Consider the following 16,476-nt stretch of genomic DNA (forward strand, 5'->3'; position numbering starts at 1 on the left):
AATTCATACAATTTTATATATCCTATAGTTCTAACTCCTACATTATACATTATACATAATATTCATTATACAGATGAAGCACATTTCCACAGATTTAATTGTATGTCCGAGATCACAATGCTAAGTTGTGGCACTGACAGTTAGCAGAGGTCTTTAAATGTGTTATCATTATGTGACCACTATTGTAAAATGTTGCACAATGGTTGAGCCAAGGGGATCCATTTGCACTGCCTTTTGTCCAACCTTTGGATGGTGAGAACCAAAGATGGTATCATTTTTTATGTCTCTAAGATTTTCAATTATCATCCCTACCATAGATCATTTTGTCCCAGTCCCATTCCTAAATGAACTTGGGAATATTTTTTAAAATATATATTAGATGCATTAATTTTTAAATCACTTTTTGGAAACTTATGCAAAATATGCAAAACATAGAAAAGAAAAATGAAAAATCTTTCACATTGCTTGGCAATCCATTCCTTAGCAGTAAGTTAATTTTATGTTTAAAGTTTAAAGGTTCATAAGCTACATCAATATGAGAAATTGAGGTTTTAAAGCAACATAAGTATGAGAAACAGCTTTTTCACTGAAACTCATTTTCATTTTGGCTATAAATGTATTCCTGTATTTTTAAAAGTTAGCAAATGCTTATATTTAGGGATTTGAAGTCAATTTCATAATATGCACATGGCAACCTACCTAAGAAACATATATTAGAAGAACAGTGCTTTTGTTATTGTTTTCACCATTTAAAATGAAAGCAAACGTATAGAAGGTATTTAACTATGCTATATCATCTCTATCATCCCCTGGAGGTATTCAAATGAATAAACAAAATGATGGAATATCATAATTGCTTTTGAAGGCAAATTATACATTAAAAATTTTATTTATTTTTTCTTAAGACCAAAGGAGCACCTTTGATGGTTGAGGACACCCCTGTGGTGATTAGTTTAGTGTTTTCCTGGAGGAAGTTGCGCTGATGAACTGGGATGGTTCTCAGGTTCTTATTAATGCAATCAATTCTAGCTGGTACATTTGTTGGTGGTACTGTGTTTGGTGGCAGCCCATTGATCTGATACATCCAGTAGATATTTTCTGTCTGGAAATAAAGATGGGGAGAAGTTTCATGTGAAGCAACCATGGTCTAATAGAGAAAGCATTTGAAACAAACAAATAAAATGCTTAAAGTAATATGCGAATTAGAAAGTCATTTGTTTTCCTCTGTGCAGGGTGCATGGAAGCCACAGAAATAGATCCTCACCCATAGGGAAAAACTATTAACTTGCACAACAGGCAATGAAACTCGCTTCATTTTAAGAATGAAATGGCATTCACTAAAAATACACACACAGTCACAAGCCTGCCCTGTAGGTGGTCACATCATTTTTTCTCTGTGCGAGGTTTTTTTTTTTTGTTTTTTTTTTTGTTTTTGTTTTTGTTTTTGGTGGGGGTAGGGAGAGAGAGGAAAAATGAGAGTAAAAATGGAGGGAGGGTCTTCATATAGTTTGTGATAGGACCATTTCCAAACATAAACTATGACTAATTGAAAGAACTGGTTATAAGACTGATTTACAAAAGTTTCATTACTGCATTTAAATTAACCATGAATTGATGAATAGAGTATTAGACTCACTCACTTCACTCTGTAACTGCTACTCTACCTGATTTCAACTCCAGGAAACAAGATGCTCCTCCCAGGTTAAGTTAATCTCCTCCAATCTCATCTCCATGCTGCTACCTCCAGCCTCAAATAACACCAACTCCCTCAGCCTTCTCTCCCCTCTGATTGGAGGGCTGAAGGATGGAGTACCAAAATCCTCCCAATGCCTTCCTTTATAGAAGTACTATTATGTCTGGTTTCAATTCCACTGAAAAAGATGCCCCCTCCCCAGGAACCCCTGGTGTCCCCAGTTTCCCCTTTCCCCTCTGCTGTCCTGCCTCCTTTGGTGGGTTGTCTTCCCCCAATAGATTGCAAGCTCTTTGAGGGCAGTAACTAACTTTATTTTTTTTAATTAATTGTAGCCTTAGCACTTAGCACTGTGCCTGGCACGTGGTAGTTGCTTAATAAATGTCCATTGTATTGGATTGGACTGAGAGCAGGGGTGATCTTGGTTTTTATCATGTCTCACACAGTGACTGTGCAATTATGGACAGATTTTTAACTTTTCTGAGCTTTATTTTGCTCACCAATAAAATAGAAATAATTATACTTAAAGTACTTATGCCAGATGCCTTTTGGGTGGTTTAAATGAGATAGATTATATAAACAGGGATATGTTGGTAAATGTTTTACAACTGTCTGCCCCGCCTCTAAAATATGTTCCCACAATACACTTTTAAGTTTGATCTACATTATTGACATTTTCCATCATTTTCTTAAGTCTAGATAGTCAAAATAACAAACCAAGCTCTGATTTCCAAGGTTTGAATGCTTACTGAAAATTTTACAGTCCACTCTCCAAAGTAATTTTGAGCTGGCTCCTGCATATTCAGATTTCAAACCATGAAACCTATAGAATTGATAGGTTTCTGCCTACAGCAGTTCAAGTGAGAAGAATTTGTATAGGAATTGGTTATGAAATGTTTCATCGCTTCTATGGATACATATAGGGAAGAGAATTCAATAAGGTAGTCATTTTCTAGCTTACTGGGTATTTTCATGTATGCCAAAGCCACAATGCTTTTGCCTTCATTCTTTATAGCAGGTATTCTTCATTTATACATTTTTACCCCTCGTGTTTATTGTTGGTTCTTTTCCCATAACATTCCTTCTCCCATTAATTTGCCTTTGTACTAAAATGCACTTACTCCTCAACTCCAAGTCAAGGTTTTTCTTGTTCCTTCAAGTCTCAGCCACCATCTAGTACCCTCAGCTCCTAGGCCCTCTCCAGTAAACTATACATTTATTTTGAGTGTCTTCTATATGTACTTTTTCATGCATGTTAGCTCCCATGATATAAGTTGATTGAGCTAAGATGATTGCCTTTTGAGCACTTGGAATTTGGTGATGACTATTTGGCTGTTCCCATAGATGGAGCATGTGGACCATATGAAGAGGAAGTAGGTGAATTGTTTTTCTAGGAATGATGACATTTATACGTGAGGTAAGGTAGGGACATCAAGAAACACAGTTCTTCCAGAATGAGTTGGAGGAAGAAGACAAATAGTGGTGATTGGAGGTGCCTTGCTGAAGGATTCTTGGGAAGTTATTTGTCAGACTAATAATAACAGTTAGAGATATCTGCTGTCTTCTAAGGATATTTACCTGGGGCATGGTGGAGAACTTTTTCAAATGTGCTCAACTTGGAAACTATTACCTAGCTCTAGTGATTTACATGGATAAAAATGATGCTGACTGAAGGAATCTAGAAACAGTGGTTAGGGATTATGAAGACATGCATAAGAATCTGAAAAGCTCAGGTACACAGGTGGCATTTCCATAACTGCTTCCATTTGAAAGCAGGGTCTTTAGAACAGAAAGACAGGTTTGGGGCATGGGCAGCTGCTTGAAACCATGGAATCTCAGAAGAGGCTTTTTAAATTTCTGGACCACATTTTAAAATATAAGAGTTGCATTATTTTGGTCAGGAATGATGTAATCTTTAACTAGGATGAGTAAAAATAACATTTGCCTAATGAGAAAACTTAGATAAAATGATGCCAAGTAAAGAAAGCTAAATCAGGAAAACATTATACAAAACAATTTATATTTTAAATGGAAAGAACAACAACAAACAAATGAATGAATACTATTTAATGATAATGAAGATTCATCTTGGAGAAAATGGGAAATGTGCCTCCCTCCCATCTTTGCAAAGGTGGAATACCATGCCTTTAGAATATCGCATATACCTCCTGACTTAGCTGATACATAACATGCATGTATACAGAGATACAGACAGTAATACATATATATATGTATATATATATATATATATTTGGATAGATAGATAGATAGATAGATAGATAGATAGATAGATAGATAGATACACATAAAGGTTCACTCAACCAAGCACTGGCACCCCAGAAGAATAACTTTGCATGTGGCTCTACTAGATTATAAGACCTTCCCAGTGTTTTTTCCCTTTAAAAAATGACTGATAGATTCAGGTCTTTAGGAAAACCATTTTTTTTTCAAATAGTATAACCAGAAGACTAGTTGCAAAACATTTTCCCCAATACCCTGGATATAATCTTTCAAACATATACAGAGAGTCCTTGGAGGGAAGGGCAGAGGGAGTAGCCATGAATTGAAAATACAGTGGTCCTCAGGCACATTTGCAGGGAACACAAGTAGCCAAAGCAAGTCACAGTTGTGGGACTGCACAGACTTAATGCCCTTTCTCTCTGGAGTTTCCTCACAATATTTGGGGGATAGTGATGACGGGGGTCACATTCATGATGGATGAGATAGCTCCACAGCTCTGCTGGCCTCATTTTTAATAAAGTGTAGCTGGACAGGTCAATCTACTGCTGAAGTGGGCTGAGCTATAGCTGCCAGGCTAGCCCAAACAGGTTGCTGGGCATTCTTACAGAAGGACCAATTCTCTGAATGTCTCGGGCTTGATCTTTAATGGGTATCCAAAGTCCTTTTCCACTTTTAGTCACTGGCTTGGTTGCATGGCAGTGTGCTCTCTTTCAGTTAGGGCAAAGATTCAGCTTAGGATCAGCAGAATTATCTCCCTTCTCAGTTTGTCACCTTGCCACCTTCAGGCAGGAATTGGGAGAAATCTTTCTTCTGCAATTTAACAGATCTTTCCAGGCTCAAAATCCCTTTCCCTCTGTAAGACACTCTACCTTAACAAAAGCTGACATTTGTATATTACTTACTATGTGCCAACTACTGTGCTAAATGCTTTACCATTATTATCTCATTTCATTCTCATAATAACCCTAAAAGGTAGCTATTGTTATCACCATTTTACAGATGAAGAAACTGAGGCAAACAGAGGTTAAATGACTTGCCCAGGGTCACACAGCTAGTAATTATCTGAGGCTGGATTTAAATTCAGGTCTTCCTGACTCTAGGCTTAATGTTTTCTCCATTCTTTCCACCTAGCTGATTCAAGCTGCCACCTTGCCTTAGAATGCGTAGTTTCAAGCTCTCATACTCCTTTCAGATAAGTAACTAGAGACAAAACTAATAATGCTGTCTGTGCCCAGGAGACAAGTTCAGTATCTCCATGCATTCTTCATAGGCAACTGAAATATTTAAAAATGAAACCCTTTCTAGGAAAGTATGCATGTGTGTGTGTGTGTGTGCATGCCTGCATATTATATATATATATGTATATATAGATATATTCATATATGTATATGTGTGTACTTGTATATATGTATATACATATATATAATTATATACATTATATAGACATACACAGATACACATATATATTTCATCTGAAGGCCTTTCCCTTTATATTTTAATGTTTCTGTTCCTTATCTCTCTTTCTACCCTTTCTAGGACAGTATGCATGTGTGTGTGTGTGTGTGCGCATGCCTGCATATTATATATATATGTATATGTAGATATATTCATATATGTATATGTGTGTACTTGAATATATGTATATACATATATATAATTATATACATTATATATACATACACATATATATTTCATCTGAAGGCCTTTCCCTTTATATTTTAATGTTTCTGTTCCTTATCTCTCAAGACTCTTTACTTCTGCTGAAGTCCCCCTGGGGTATCCCTCTTTACAGATAAGTATAGATATAAGCATATATTGTTTGGAACCCAACAAATATAACAAAGTCTTAAATCTGATAAGACTGGAGAGAGAAAACTATCTACACAAGCCTACCAAGTTACATACTCCAGAAAGTCAGAAAGTATAGACTACAACACTGGCTTTAAAAGGATGTCAGTAGAAACATTGAGACATTCAAAAGTAAAAAAAAAATCTAGATAAAATCCAGTCTCAGGTCTCTACATAAAAATTGCCCGCAAAATGGACATAACTCTGAAAGTAGGTGGTATTCAAAAGGGAAATGAAAGATAAATGGGGGCATTAACTCCTAGTGATAGAGATCATGACCAATCCAAGTGACTGCCCATCCTCTGTGACTCTTATCCATGTCCTACTATAAATCAACAAAAGGCTACAGCCATCATTCCAGGGCTTACTTCAATTTCTGTTGACATTGTGAGGATACCAGTGGAGTAAATGGGATGTCCCTTGATCTTGCCATATTTTTTCATTTATACATTTTTATTAGATCTTCTACTTTAATTCTCTTCATTTGTAATTCATTGCAGCCTATTTACATGCACCATGCCTTCTCTACTGTCCTTTGGTTGATAATTTTCATGACTTCAGAGATTATAATGATTCATTACTCAGTCATAGAACAATACGGTAGAATATTGAAACTAAAAAATGAGGCTGTTTCAGGGAGAAGTTCAGGAGCAATCTAAACAATTTGTAATCTCTCAAAGCCAATATATCATATCCCTCTTCCACAATTCTGGGACCAACTCATTGTTTATTTTCAAATGGAAAAAAATCCAAATGAAACAAAGGCCCATCTTTTAATGTTTATCCACATATATGTAACAATTGTACATGCATAAACACAAAGTGACTGAGCAGGCATTATTCATCCACTTTCTTTTAAACTGTGTAAATAACCTTTTTAAGTGGTTATGGATCTTATCCAGGAGGCTCTGAAATGGTCTCAGGCTTAATGCAGTTAAAATCATGTCAGCCACAAACAAAAGCTTTCAGAGACCATCAACATCACAAGGAATGCCTTCTTCAACCTGAACTTTATATTGGATTTCTTCCATGAAGATGGCAAACACTTTTTTGGCAAGCATTCATTTTTGCGTTTGATAGTTCACCTGATACTAATTATTAGGATGATGTTGAGTGGGATCTCATATTCCCTAAACCTTTCACCAATTGTGTGATGAAAAAGACTGTCAAGCAAGAAAAAAAAAGAAAGAAAGAAAAGAAAAAGAAAAACAATCCCTGCTGGGAGACAACATATAAAAATGAGCTGAAAATCTGGGGGACAGAAGGGAAGAAAGTCGACCCACACTAAGGAGTTTTGAGATCTAGAAGCAGGGCAGGACAAAGAATGAAGGAGTTAGCATGGCATGGCCGTGGCACTTCCTTGAAATGGAGGTTTTAGGAAGAATGCACGAATCTGAGGAAGGGACTTCAGAGGCAGTGGTCCACTGTGAACTATCACATGAAAATGCTACTTGTTTCTCTCTAATGTAGTCATTAAGGATATCCTTGTTATATGTGTAGATTATACATATATATTTATATTAATATAGTTTGGGGGAAAGTATATAGATGGAAAAGCATTAATGTCCTTGGGATGACTGCTTAGTTAGGTCTCTAGCCAAGCTTTCTTTAAAAGTACTTTTATCCTCCACATCTTGTCTCTGTTTCATGAGTAAATAATGTTCATAATTGTCTATCCGCCTTATAAAATTTTGCAAACAAATTTATATTATAAATTGTGGCTGTCCTTGGATGCTTTATCTATTCACTTTATACATCACATGTTTGTTTTCTAAGGTATCCTTTAGATCCCTTTGCTCTCCTATAGCCAACTGATTTATATTAGTTAAAGTTTTATTTTAGAAGTTTGTAATCGCTTTTGATGTTTAATTTCCCATTTACATCCCAGTTTTCTGTGATAATATCTTGTTTATATAAATTGTGTTGGTCTTGTTTCACTTATAAATCATAATTCTTACATGCTAATCCTCTAAGGATTAAGGAGAAATGTTTGTGTGAAGAAATTCAAGAACCAAAGTAGTGAGATATGTCAAAAAGAATTTAGTTGAAAATGAATCAAGGAAGGGTAAAACAAAAGCCATATTATAATGGGAATACCACCAACCACCTGAAGAAAAGTAGAAAATAGTCCCAAACCTGGCATGTAACCATTCTAAAGTACTGAGAGTACTCAATTATCTGGACATCTGCTGGAACTCTCTCTGCCTACACTTGATCTTAACCCAAACAGGCAGAGAAGTGATAACAAATTCTCCCTGCCTAAAGCAGAATAGCTAATAAAGTATTGGCTGGTCTTAATAATGAATTCATTCCTTAAAAGATTGGGCAAACTATGAAAGAAATTGAAACTCTAGAATTTAATTTGATAAACAAGGAGAGAATAGTTGTGGAAATAGAAATTATGTAAACCTTGGGGGAAGTGATCATTCAATCTTAGAATCCATCATATTGTTCTTATTCAGTTGTTTCATGTCCAACTTTTCACAACCCCATTTGAGGTTTTCTTGGCAAAGATACTGGAATTGTTTGCCATTTTCTTCTCTGGCTCATTTTACAGATGAGGAAACTGAGGCAATCAGGGTTAATTGATTTAGCCAGGGTCACACAGCAGTGTTTGTGGCAAGATTGGCACTCAGGTCTTCCTGACTCCAGGCTGGGAGCTCTATCTACTGCATTATCTGATATATTCCTAACATCTTGATAGGACCAAATTGAAAGTGTAGGTTCACTAACAAATGCATAAAATATCTGGGGATTAGCATTCCAAAGCACAAAAAAAAGATACATATAGATTAAATTATAAAGTGTTCCTTAGATAAACAGTTTAAATAGTTGGAGGAATGGGATAAAGAGGGAACAACATATATATTTAGAAGGCTATAAAAATCTTCTAAATTCAGATAGAAACAAGAGAGCAAGGGGATAGGGTGGGGTCCCTTGGAGAGGGGGTAGGTTAAGTAATAGGAGGTCAAAGTAGTGGGTAGAAGTAAAGTAGAAGAGTTAGGAGGGAAGGACAGGAAATAAGAGAACACACAAGCATAATATAATGATCAGGAGTATAATTTATTGGATGAAAAAAGAGGGAATGGTAATCATGATCTTAGCCAAAGTTAAAGCTAAAATAGACTTAATCAAAAGAGAAAAATAAGGAAAGTACACTATAAGTCAGCCATATTAGTCAATATTGTTTTAGACTATTTAAAATAACTAAACAGCATAAGGTTGGAATATTGCTGTGGTGTAGGACATGATGAGATTATGGACATAGAAAACTATGGAAAGACTTGGACTTATCAAAGAAGATGTTATCTGCCCTTAGAGAAACAGAGAATAAATAAATATAATATGGTCTTACATAGATGCATATGAAGGTACATGTTCATATATGAATATGACTATGGATATGTATGTATATGCATATGTATGTGTGTATATATGTATGTGTGCATAATATACATTTATACATGCATAATATACATACCCATGTGTGTAGCATTACATATGTGTGTATTTGTGCTTAATTGTAGCCTTCTTGGGCGGGGGAGGAAGGGGGAAAAAAGAACAAGGTAAAAAGTGCACAGCAGAGAACAAAAGGAAACTTACAGGGAAGCAAAGATGGACAGCTCTGAACACAATGTGTAGTATAAGCCTTCTTGAAATGGAAATTTATTTTTTCCTCTTTTTTTAAAAAAATTTTTTTTTTTTTTAGGCAATTGGGGTTAAGTGACTTGCCCAGGGTCACACAGCTAGTGTCAAGTGTTCGGTCTGAGGCCAGATTTGAACTCAGGTCCTCCTGACTTCAGGGCCAGTGCCATATCCACCGTGCCACCTAGCTGCCCCAAAATGGAAATTTATTGCTGTATATTTTGAATCCTCTCTCATATTCTGCTGTGCATATAGAAATGCTTCTTTTTTTACTTTTCTTATTTTATGTTTTAGCATTTAATTTTGTTTCTTTTTTTCTTTTCTTATTGTTTATTCAAATTTAGTATTTATGTTGAAAATAAATTAAGAAAAAAAAGACTCCATTCAGAAGGCTTCTGTTGTATCCTGAATAGGGCTACTGATATTTTTCCCTGAGGTGTCATATGGTAAGAGATTTCTTTCCTATAATGATCTTTTCATCTGCTGATCCTAAGCATACTTTGTGGTCTTATGGTGACCAAAAGGTTCATGGCATTAATGCCTCTACTCCTTTGCCTCAGCCTGAGATACTTTTCTCAGCATCTTATCACCAAAATGCACTTCGCTGGTGGGTTCACCTTCCCTGGTGCCACCATAATACCCTTATTTATAGCCTCCCTGCAGATGTTGGGAAGGGATTGTCGTTGACCATGAATCAGTGATATAGGCTGGAATCTTATGAAAGGTGGGCTATGTGCTCTTCAGCATGGACACCGAAGAGGCCACACTCTATTTAACAGTATGGTTCAGACTGTTCTCGGAAAGAATACCACATTTTAAATATAACTTCATGTATTTAAAATTGTCTCTTTTGTGTTTTATTATCTTCTGTATTTTGCAACTAGTTATGCATTTTCTGCCCATTTACAATTGTCATTTCTATTCACATCCAATTTTTTTAATAGTGGGATTTTTAAAATATTCATATCTTCTATTCTTTTGGACTCAATTATAGTATGTGATGAAATATCCTGGTCTAAATCTATCTTCCACCAAACTACATTTAAGCTTTCTAAGAATTTCTCTTTAAAGTAATGAGCCTCTTCTCTTATCATTTATGTTCTTGTATTTATTACTAGACTATTATGTGCATTTGCTAATAAGCAAATCTCTATTTCACTGGTCTACTTATATATTTTTATCTAATCTTTTTCATTGATCTACTTATGTTATTTTTAGTTTGGTAATGTAAAATTTTGATAATGTACTGGAGTATAATTTGAAACTTACTAATACCAAAATACTTGCATTCAAATTTTCATTGTTTTCCTTTCCTTTTTTGACTTTTTATCCAACCTTTTGAATTTTTTTACTATCTTATTTATTTCTATAAATTATATACTGACATAATTTAATTACTACATGGTATTACATGTATTGATTAATTAGAGTTATATCAATTTTTTTCTATTTAGACATACCTTAGCAAAAACATTGCACATCTCTGTAATTATTTAGGTATCCAGTACTAAATCAATCAGTGATATAATAGATTTAAACATTCCAGTAATGAAGCAGATGGCAATCTATTCATGCCCATAGATCCTTTTTTTTTGAACTTGCCCAAATCTTCCCATAAGTTCACCATGAGGACCCACCTCACTTGCTGGAGGCCCTGTTCAATTTATTCTGATATTTCAAGAATACCAGAGAAGCACTCATACTGTCCATCTGTCATCCATGAGCATGACAGACAAGCCTGTCTTCTTTTCCTGTAATACATTTCAGTGATGACTTATTTTTCTCTGGTTCTTTTTCAAAATTCCTCTTTGATTATACGTTGAAAACTTCATACTTTTTTTGTTAAATTGTTATAGCTATATATATATGTCTAGTGTATGCTATGATGAGCTAATTTCCAGCTATTTGATGCATTTTTTCATTATTTGAAGAGATACATTTATTGCTATCTTATTCTTTGTGTTTCTGTTAATAAGTACATGCTGAGAAATTAGAAGATTTTCTCTTCTGTTACTTTGCTGAAGTCACATCTCAGTTTTTATTGATTTTATAGAACTTTCTAAATAGAGATAATGTGTCTCTTTACCAAGGAATGTTCCTCCTACTAATACATTTTTTGCACTTTTTTTTGCATACCCAGATTATGATGTGACTGAGGAACCTCATTTTTCCCTACCCCTTGACTTTTTAACAATTACATAGGATATCTTATTTTTGTACATTGACAATTCTTTGGCAGTAACACTGTCAGTATTGATTTTTTATTATTATGGTTCAGGAACTGTTAAGTGGGGAGGGAGGAAAAGAGGAGGAGGGTGTAAGTAAGGCATGGCTGGAGTTGGCCTGGCCTTAAATAGGGAATTATGAGAGGCACTCACTAATTAGAACAATAGGACTCTAGAACAAAGCATGATTATGAAGACAATGATCAATCAACAACCATTCATTCATTCAGTCTATAATGCGCCAGTCATATAGTAGTTGATTATAAAAACTTGAGATTATGGGGCATTTTACATACATTCTCTTGAGGTTTCCAAGAACACTGTGAGGTAGTTACCACAGGGATTTCTATTACCATTTTACAGACAAGGAAAATAGGTTCAGAATTGGATAGAGGACATCTACAGTCACATATCTAGTAATTGTCAGAAGGAAGATTAAAATCCAGGTGTTTCTGATGACAAATCCAGCAGTCTAAATGGTTTACTAAGTGCAAATACTTAATTTTCAAACTTACGTGTCTAAAGGCTAATGATAATGACTGACATGCTAGACAGCGATTGATTAAAGAAACTGGAGATATTTCATCAGAAAAAGTGGAAACTTGGGGATAATCATGGTGAGGTTTAGATAATGGTTTTCAAATATTTAAAGGGTTGACAGTATTGGAAGAATGAGATTTATACAGATTACTTCCAGGTGATAGGCAAAGTAGTAAAAGTCAAAGAGAAGGAGATGTTGTCTTAACATAAGAAAGAAATATCTAACAATTAAGAGGTACCCCAAAATGGAATGGACTGCTTTGGGGAAAAAGAATTTCATATCATTTAATCTGGTTAAGTTTCAGTGATCCCAGGTAAAGACTAGGATTAGCTGATGCTAGAGATCCATTTTGACTAAGATTCAGACTTCTATGAAAGATTTATAAACTATACAATAAAGTCAATTTAAAGTACCTTGCTCCCAAATATAACATAATATAACCAGATTTTTGATCATTTTAGCCTTTTTTTTTTTCCAGAAAACATTGGGCACTTATATAGCACTAGATAAGGTTATAGAAAAATCTTATTTAGAAGGGAGATTAAAAAACATTTTTGAAAGTAGTTTCTGTGGCTTCCTTCCCAGTTTAGTAATTGAAATCTAAATTAAAAATGCAGAAAGATAATATTTAGGTAATCTTTTCCCAGGAATTATGTAATATTCTACTTTGACAGGTTTCATATTAAGGGAGGATAAATTCACTCAGAAAAGGTGCTGACATGAACCAGCACTGGCAGCTTATGTTCAAAGATAACAGTCATTAAGAAAAAATAAATCACCCTCAAGAGTTAGCCAATTGCCCTATTAACTTTAGCATAAAGTGAAATGGCTTATCTTCCCTAACTATTGTCAGATAAACAATTTATTTGGATGAAAGTCTAACCCTAGGGTTGCAATCACTTAATGTGTGGTTTGTTGAAAACTTGAAATTCGGAGAAGCAATTTGATTAGTCAGAGGATTTATCATTTTAACAGATATAGGAAGTTAGAGAGGCAGCATGACATAAAATACAAAAAGCTGGCCTCAGAGGTAGAAGACCTGGATTTAAGTCTAATCGCTGACATATACAGCCCATGAGTCCCAGCGCAAGTAACGTGATCTTTTCACCAAGTCAGCAAGCACTAATTAAGCACACAGTACATGCAAGGCAGTGGCAGCTAGGTGGCGCAATGAATAGAGTACTGGGCCTGGAGTCAGAAAGACTCATCTTTGTGAGTTCAAATCTGGCTTGTAAGGAAAGCTGACTACCACAGAACTGATGCTTTCAAATTGTGATGCTAGAGACGACTTTTGAGAGTCCACTGGACGGCAAGGAGATCAAATCAGTCAATACTTAAAGAAATTAATTCAGGCTATTCACTTAAAGGTCAAATACTGAAACTGAAGCTTAACTACTTTGGTCACATAATGAGAAGATGGGACTCATCGGAAAAGACCCTGATGTTGGGAAAGATTGAAGGCAAAAGGAGAAGGGGATGGCAGAGGATGAGATGAATCGATGGTATCGTGGAAACAAACAAACAAAAAAAACCATGAAGTTAGACTTCGAGAAATAATGGGGGATAGAAGGGCCTGGCATGCTGTGTTCCATGGGGTCAAGAAAAGCCAGACACAACTGAACAACAACAACAACAATATATAAGGCACTGTGTTAAGTGCTCAAAATACAAAAAAAAAAAACATGAAAAGTTGCAGAGGTGTCAAAATTGTTGATACAAGGAGCTTTCTCAGTAGGAATTTAACATCTCAGATGAATCATGGATCTATCCCCTTGACTGGAAAAAAAATTAGTATGAGAATTAACTCCTTCTCATTCATCCACATTCAACTTTTTCCAAATGAAACATATTTCTTCTATTTTGTACTGAGTTTTATGTAATTCTGGTAAAAGGTTTTATGAGATTAACTAGTTTTATGAGACTATGTCCTCAGGATATCTGATCCTATTTTGCTGACTAATAAAAATCTTATTTGCAAATATACTAACTGGGGAAGGGACAGTACTTCCCTCTTCCTTCTTGGTGGCAGTATACATTACTCCTATGGACCCAAATACTAGTCATTAGAAGACATTCTCTAGCAGAATTCTCCAGGGACCTGGATATGGTTCTGTAATGTTCATTATCTTTATCAATGACTTAGAGATATAGCAGGCATGTTTGTCTCATTTACAGATGAAACAAAACAGGAAAGGATAGGTAATGTCATCCGACGGAATCAAGATTAAAAAAAAAAAACCTAAAAAGTCAAAAAGACAAAGAAAATGACAGCCTCCTTTAATAGCAATAAATGTAAAGTCCTATCTTTGTGTTATAAAACAACAACAACAACAACAACAAGTACCCCAGGCATGCCTCATGGGTGAAACACGACCATGCAACAATTGGTGTGAAAAAGAGCTCAGCTTTTAGTGTATCATAAGCTCAATAAGACTCAACATTGAGACGTGGAAGCCAAAAAAAGCTCATGTTACTGTAAAGAGCACTGACTAACATAAGATCCACCATGAGGAGTTTCTAGCTCTACTTTACTCTGACTTGGTCAGTCCTCATCTGGAATACTGTGTCCAGTTCCATACTTCATATTTTAGGAAAGACATTGACAAATAGGACAATGAGGATCTTTAAGATCATGTCATATAAGGTTAATTGAAAAAAAATTAGTGATGTTTAGTCCAGATGATAGAAGACTTAGAAGGGACATGCTAATAATCTTTAAGGATTGGAACGGTCATCATGAGAAAGATCCCTTTGACTTGCTCTGTTTTGCTTCAGAGTGAAATACATAGAAGTCATAGGGAGGCAGATTTAGGATGTAAACAAAGGGGAGAGAAAACCTTAATTAAAGCAGCTGAAAATAGGATGGGATTCTTTGAATATAGGGACTTCTCACTTACTACAAATCTTTCAGTCAAATCTGGATAACTATTTTTTGGAAATATTGCAAAGTAAGGTCTCAGTCTATGTGCAGGCCTTGAAGTGCCCTTCCAAATTTGATATTCTATGATATATTATTATATATTAAATAGCTTACAAAACTAAAACAAGGAAGCATGGCACAGTGGATAGAAAGCCAACCTTAGAGTGGAGAAAACCTGGATTCAAGTCTTCTTTGTGACATATGCCTATCTGACTCTAGGAAAAATCACTGAACTTCAGAGGGTCCAGAACAACAACAACAAAAACATTAAATTGTTTGAACAATAATTGTGTATTAATCTCTTTTTTTGGGGGGAAGGGGGAGCTGGGATAAAAGGGAAGTGGTGAATTGAGTTCTCAAGATCTGTTATTATGAGTATAGTGTGCTATACATTCATCACTGATGTGGATCAGGTACTCATGAGAAATGTTAAGGGGCTAATGACTAATAGATTAAAAGTTTTGCTTTGTTTTGTTTAAGGACAAGACTGTTACTATAGTTCATAGCATTTTAGATTCATGAAGCCATGATATATATGTATATACTCACAAACACATACATATACATATACATAAAGCCAAGATATACATGCACACACACATACACACATATATATGTATGTACATATACACACAAATAGGTGTATGCTTAGATAGATAGATACTTTTCATATAGTTTCAGAAACACTGATCTTTATTTTAGAATGAATTTAAAGGCACTTTAATAATGTTATTAAAGTACCTGCAAGAATTGGAATAGGAACAAATATAAAATAAGTCCAAGTCCATATAATAGGAAGTTAGTCACCCCAAGGACCATTTATTGTAGCTTTCATGTATTATTCTTGGACTGTATTCAACTCTGCACACAAAAGACAGAGTTAAATAGAATTACGAAGTGAACTCCCACCATTCCAACTGCTACAGCATTCAGGCTAATTTGAAACCTAATGCTGTTGTAGTTCAAGCTTCATCCCACTTTAGGCAAATATACATTAGCTACCACTTACTAGCAGGATATAATGCTTGATGGTAACAACCACAATATGCATTCTTTATAGAACTTGTTTTTCAATCCATAAATTTCCCTTAAGAAACAAGTGAACAGTATAATTATATTAATTCTATTTTGTAAACTAATGGAACTCTAAAAGTCATTTGTATTTTTTGTTCATGTTTGTGAACATCTGCCATTCTTCCTTTGCTGATCATTCTGCTGGAAGTTGTTCTCTCCCCTGTTTGAACTGGCATAACATGTGCATGTACCTTTCTACCTTTCTTAAGCACTTGCTATATTACCTTTTCAAATTAATTTAATATTTCAAGGGCTATGATTTCTTCTATGGGACTACTCATTCCATTAATGC

General features: G+C 35.1%; 1 protein-coding gene across 1 annotated transcript in view; it reads right to left on the reverse strand.

Moving 5' to 3' along the window:
• Positions 1–520: 520 nt before the first annotated feature.
• CFAP47 (cilia and flagella associated protein 47) overlaps positions 521–16,476 on the reverse strand; it is an 857,531-nt gene continuing 841,575 nt past the window's right edge. The window contains exon 63 of the mRNA XM_027875456.1: positions 521–1,102. Coding sequence (XP_027731257.1) covers positions 887–1,102 — 216 coding nt within the window. The 3' untranslated portion in view covers positions 521–886. The remainder of the gene's footprint in view (positions 1,103–16,476) is intronic.

Source organism: Vombatus ursinus, unplaced genomic scaffold (assembly GCF_900497805.2).
Source record: "Vombatus ursinus unplaced genomic scaffold, bare-nosed wombat genome assembly UNPS02014809.1, whole genome shotgun sequence".
Lineage (NCBI taxonomy): Eukaryota > Metazoa > Chordata > Mammalia > Diprotodontia > Vombatidae > Vombatus > Vombatus ursinus.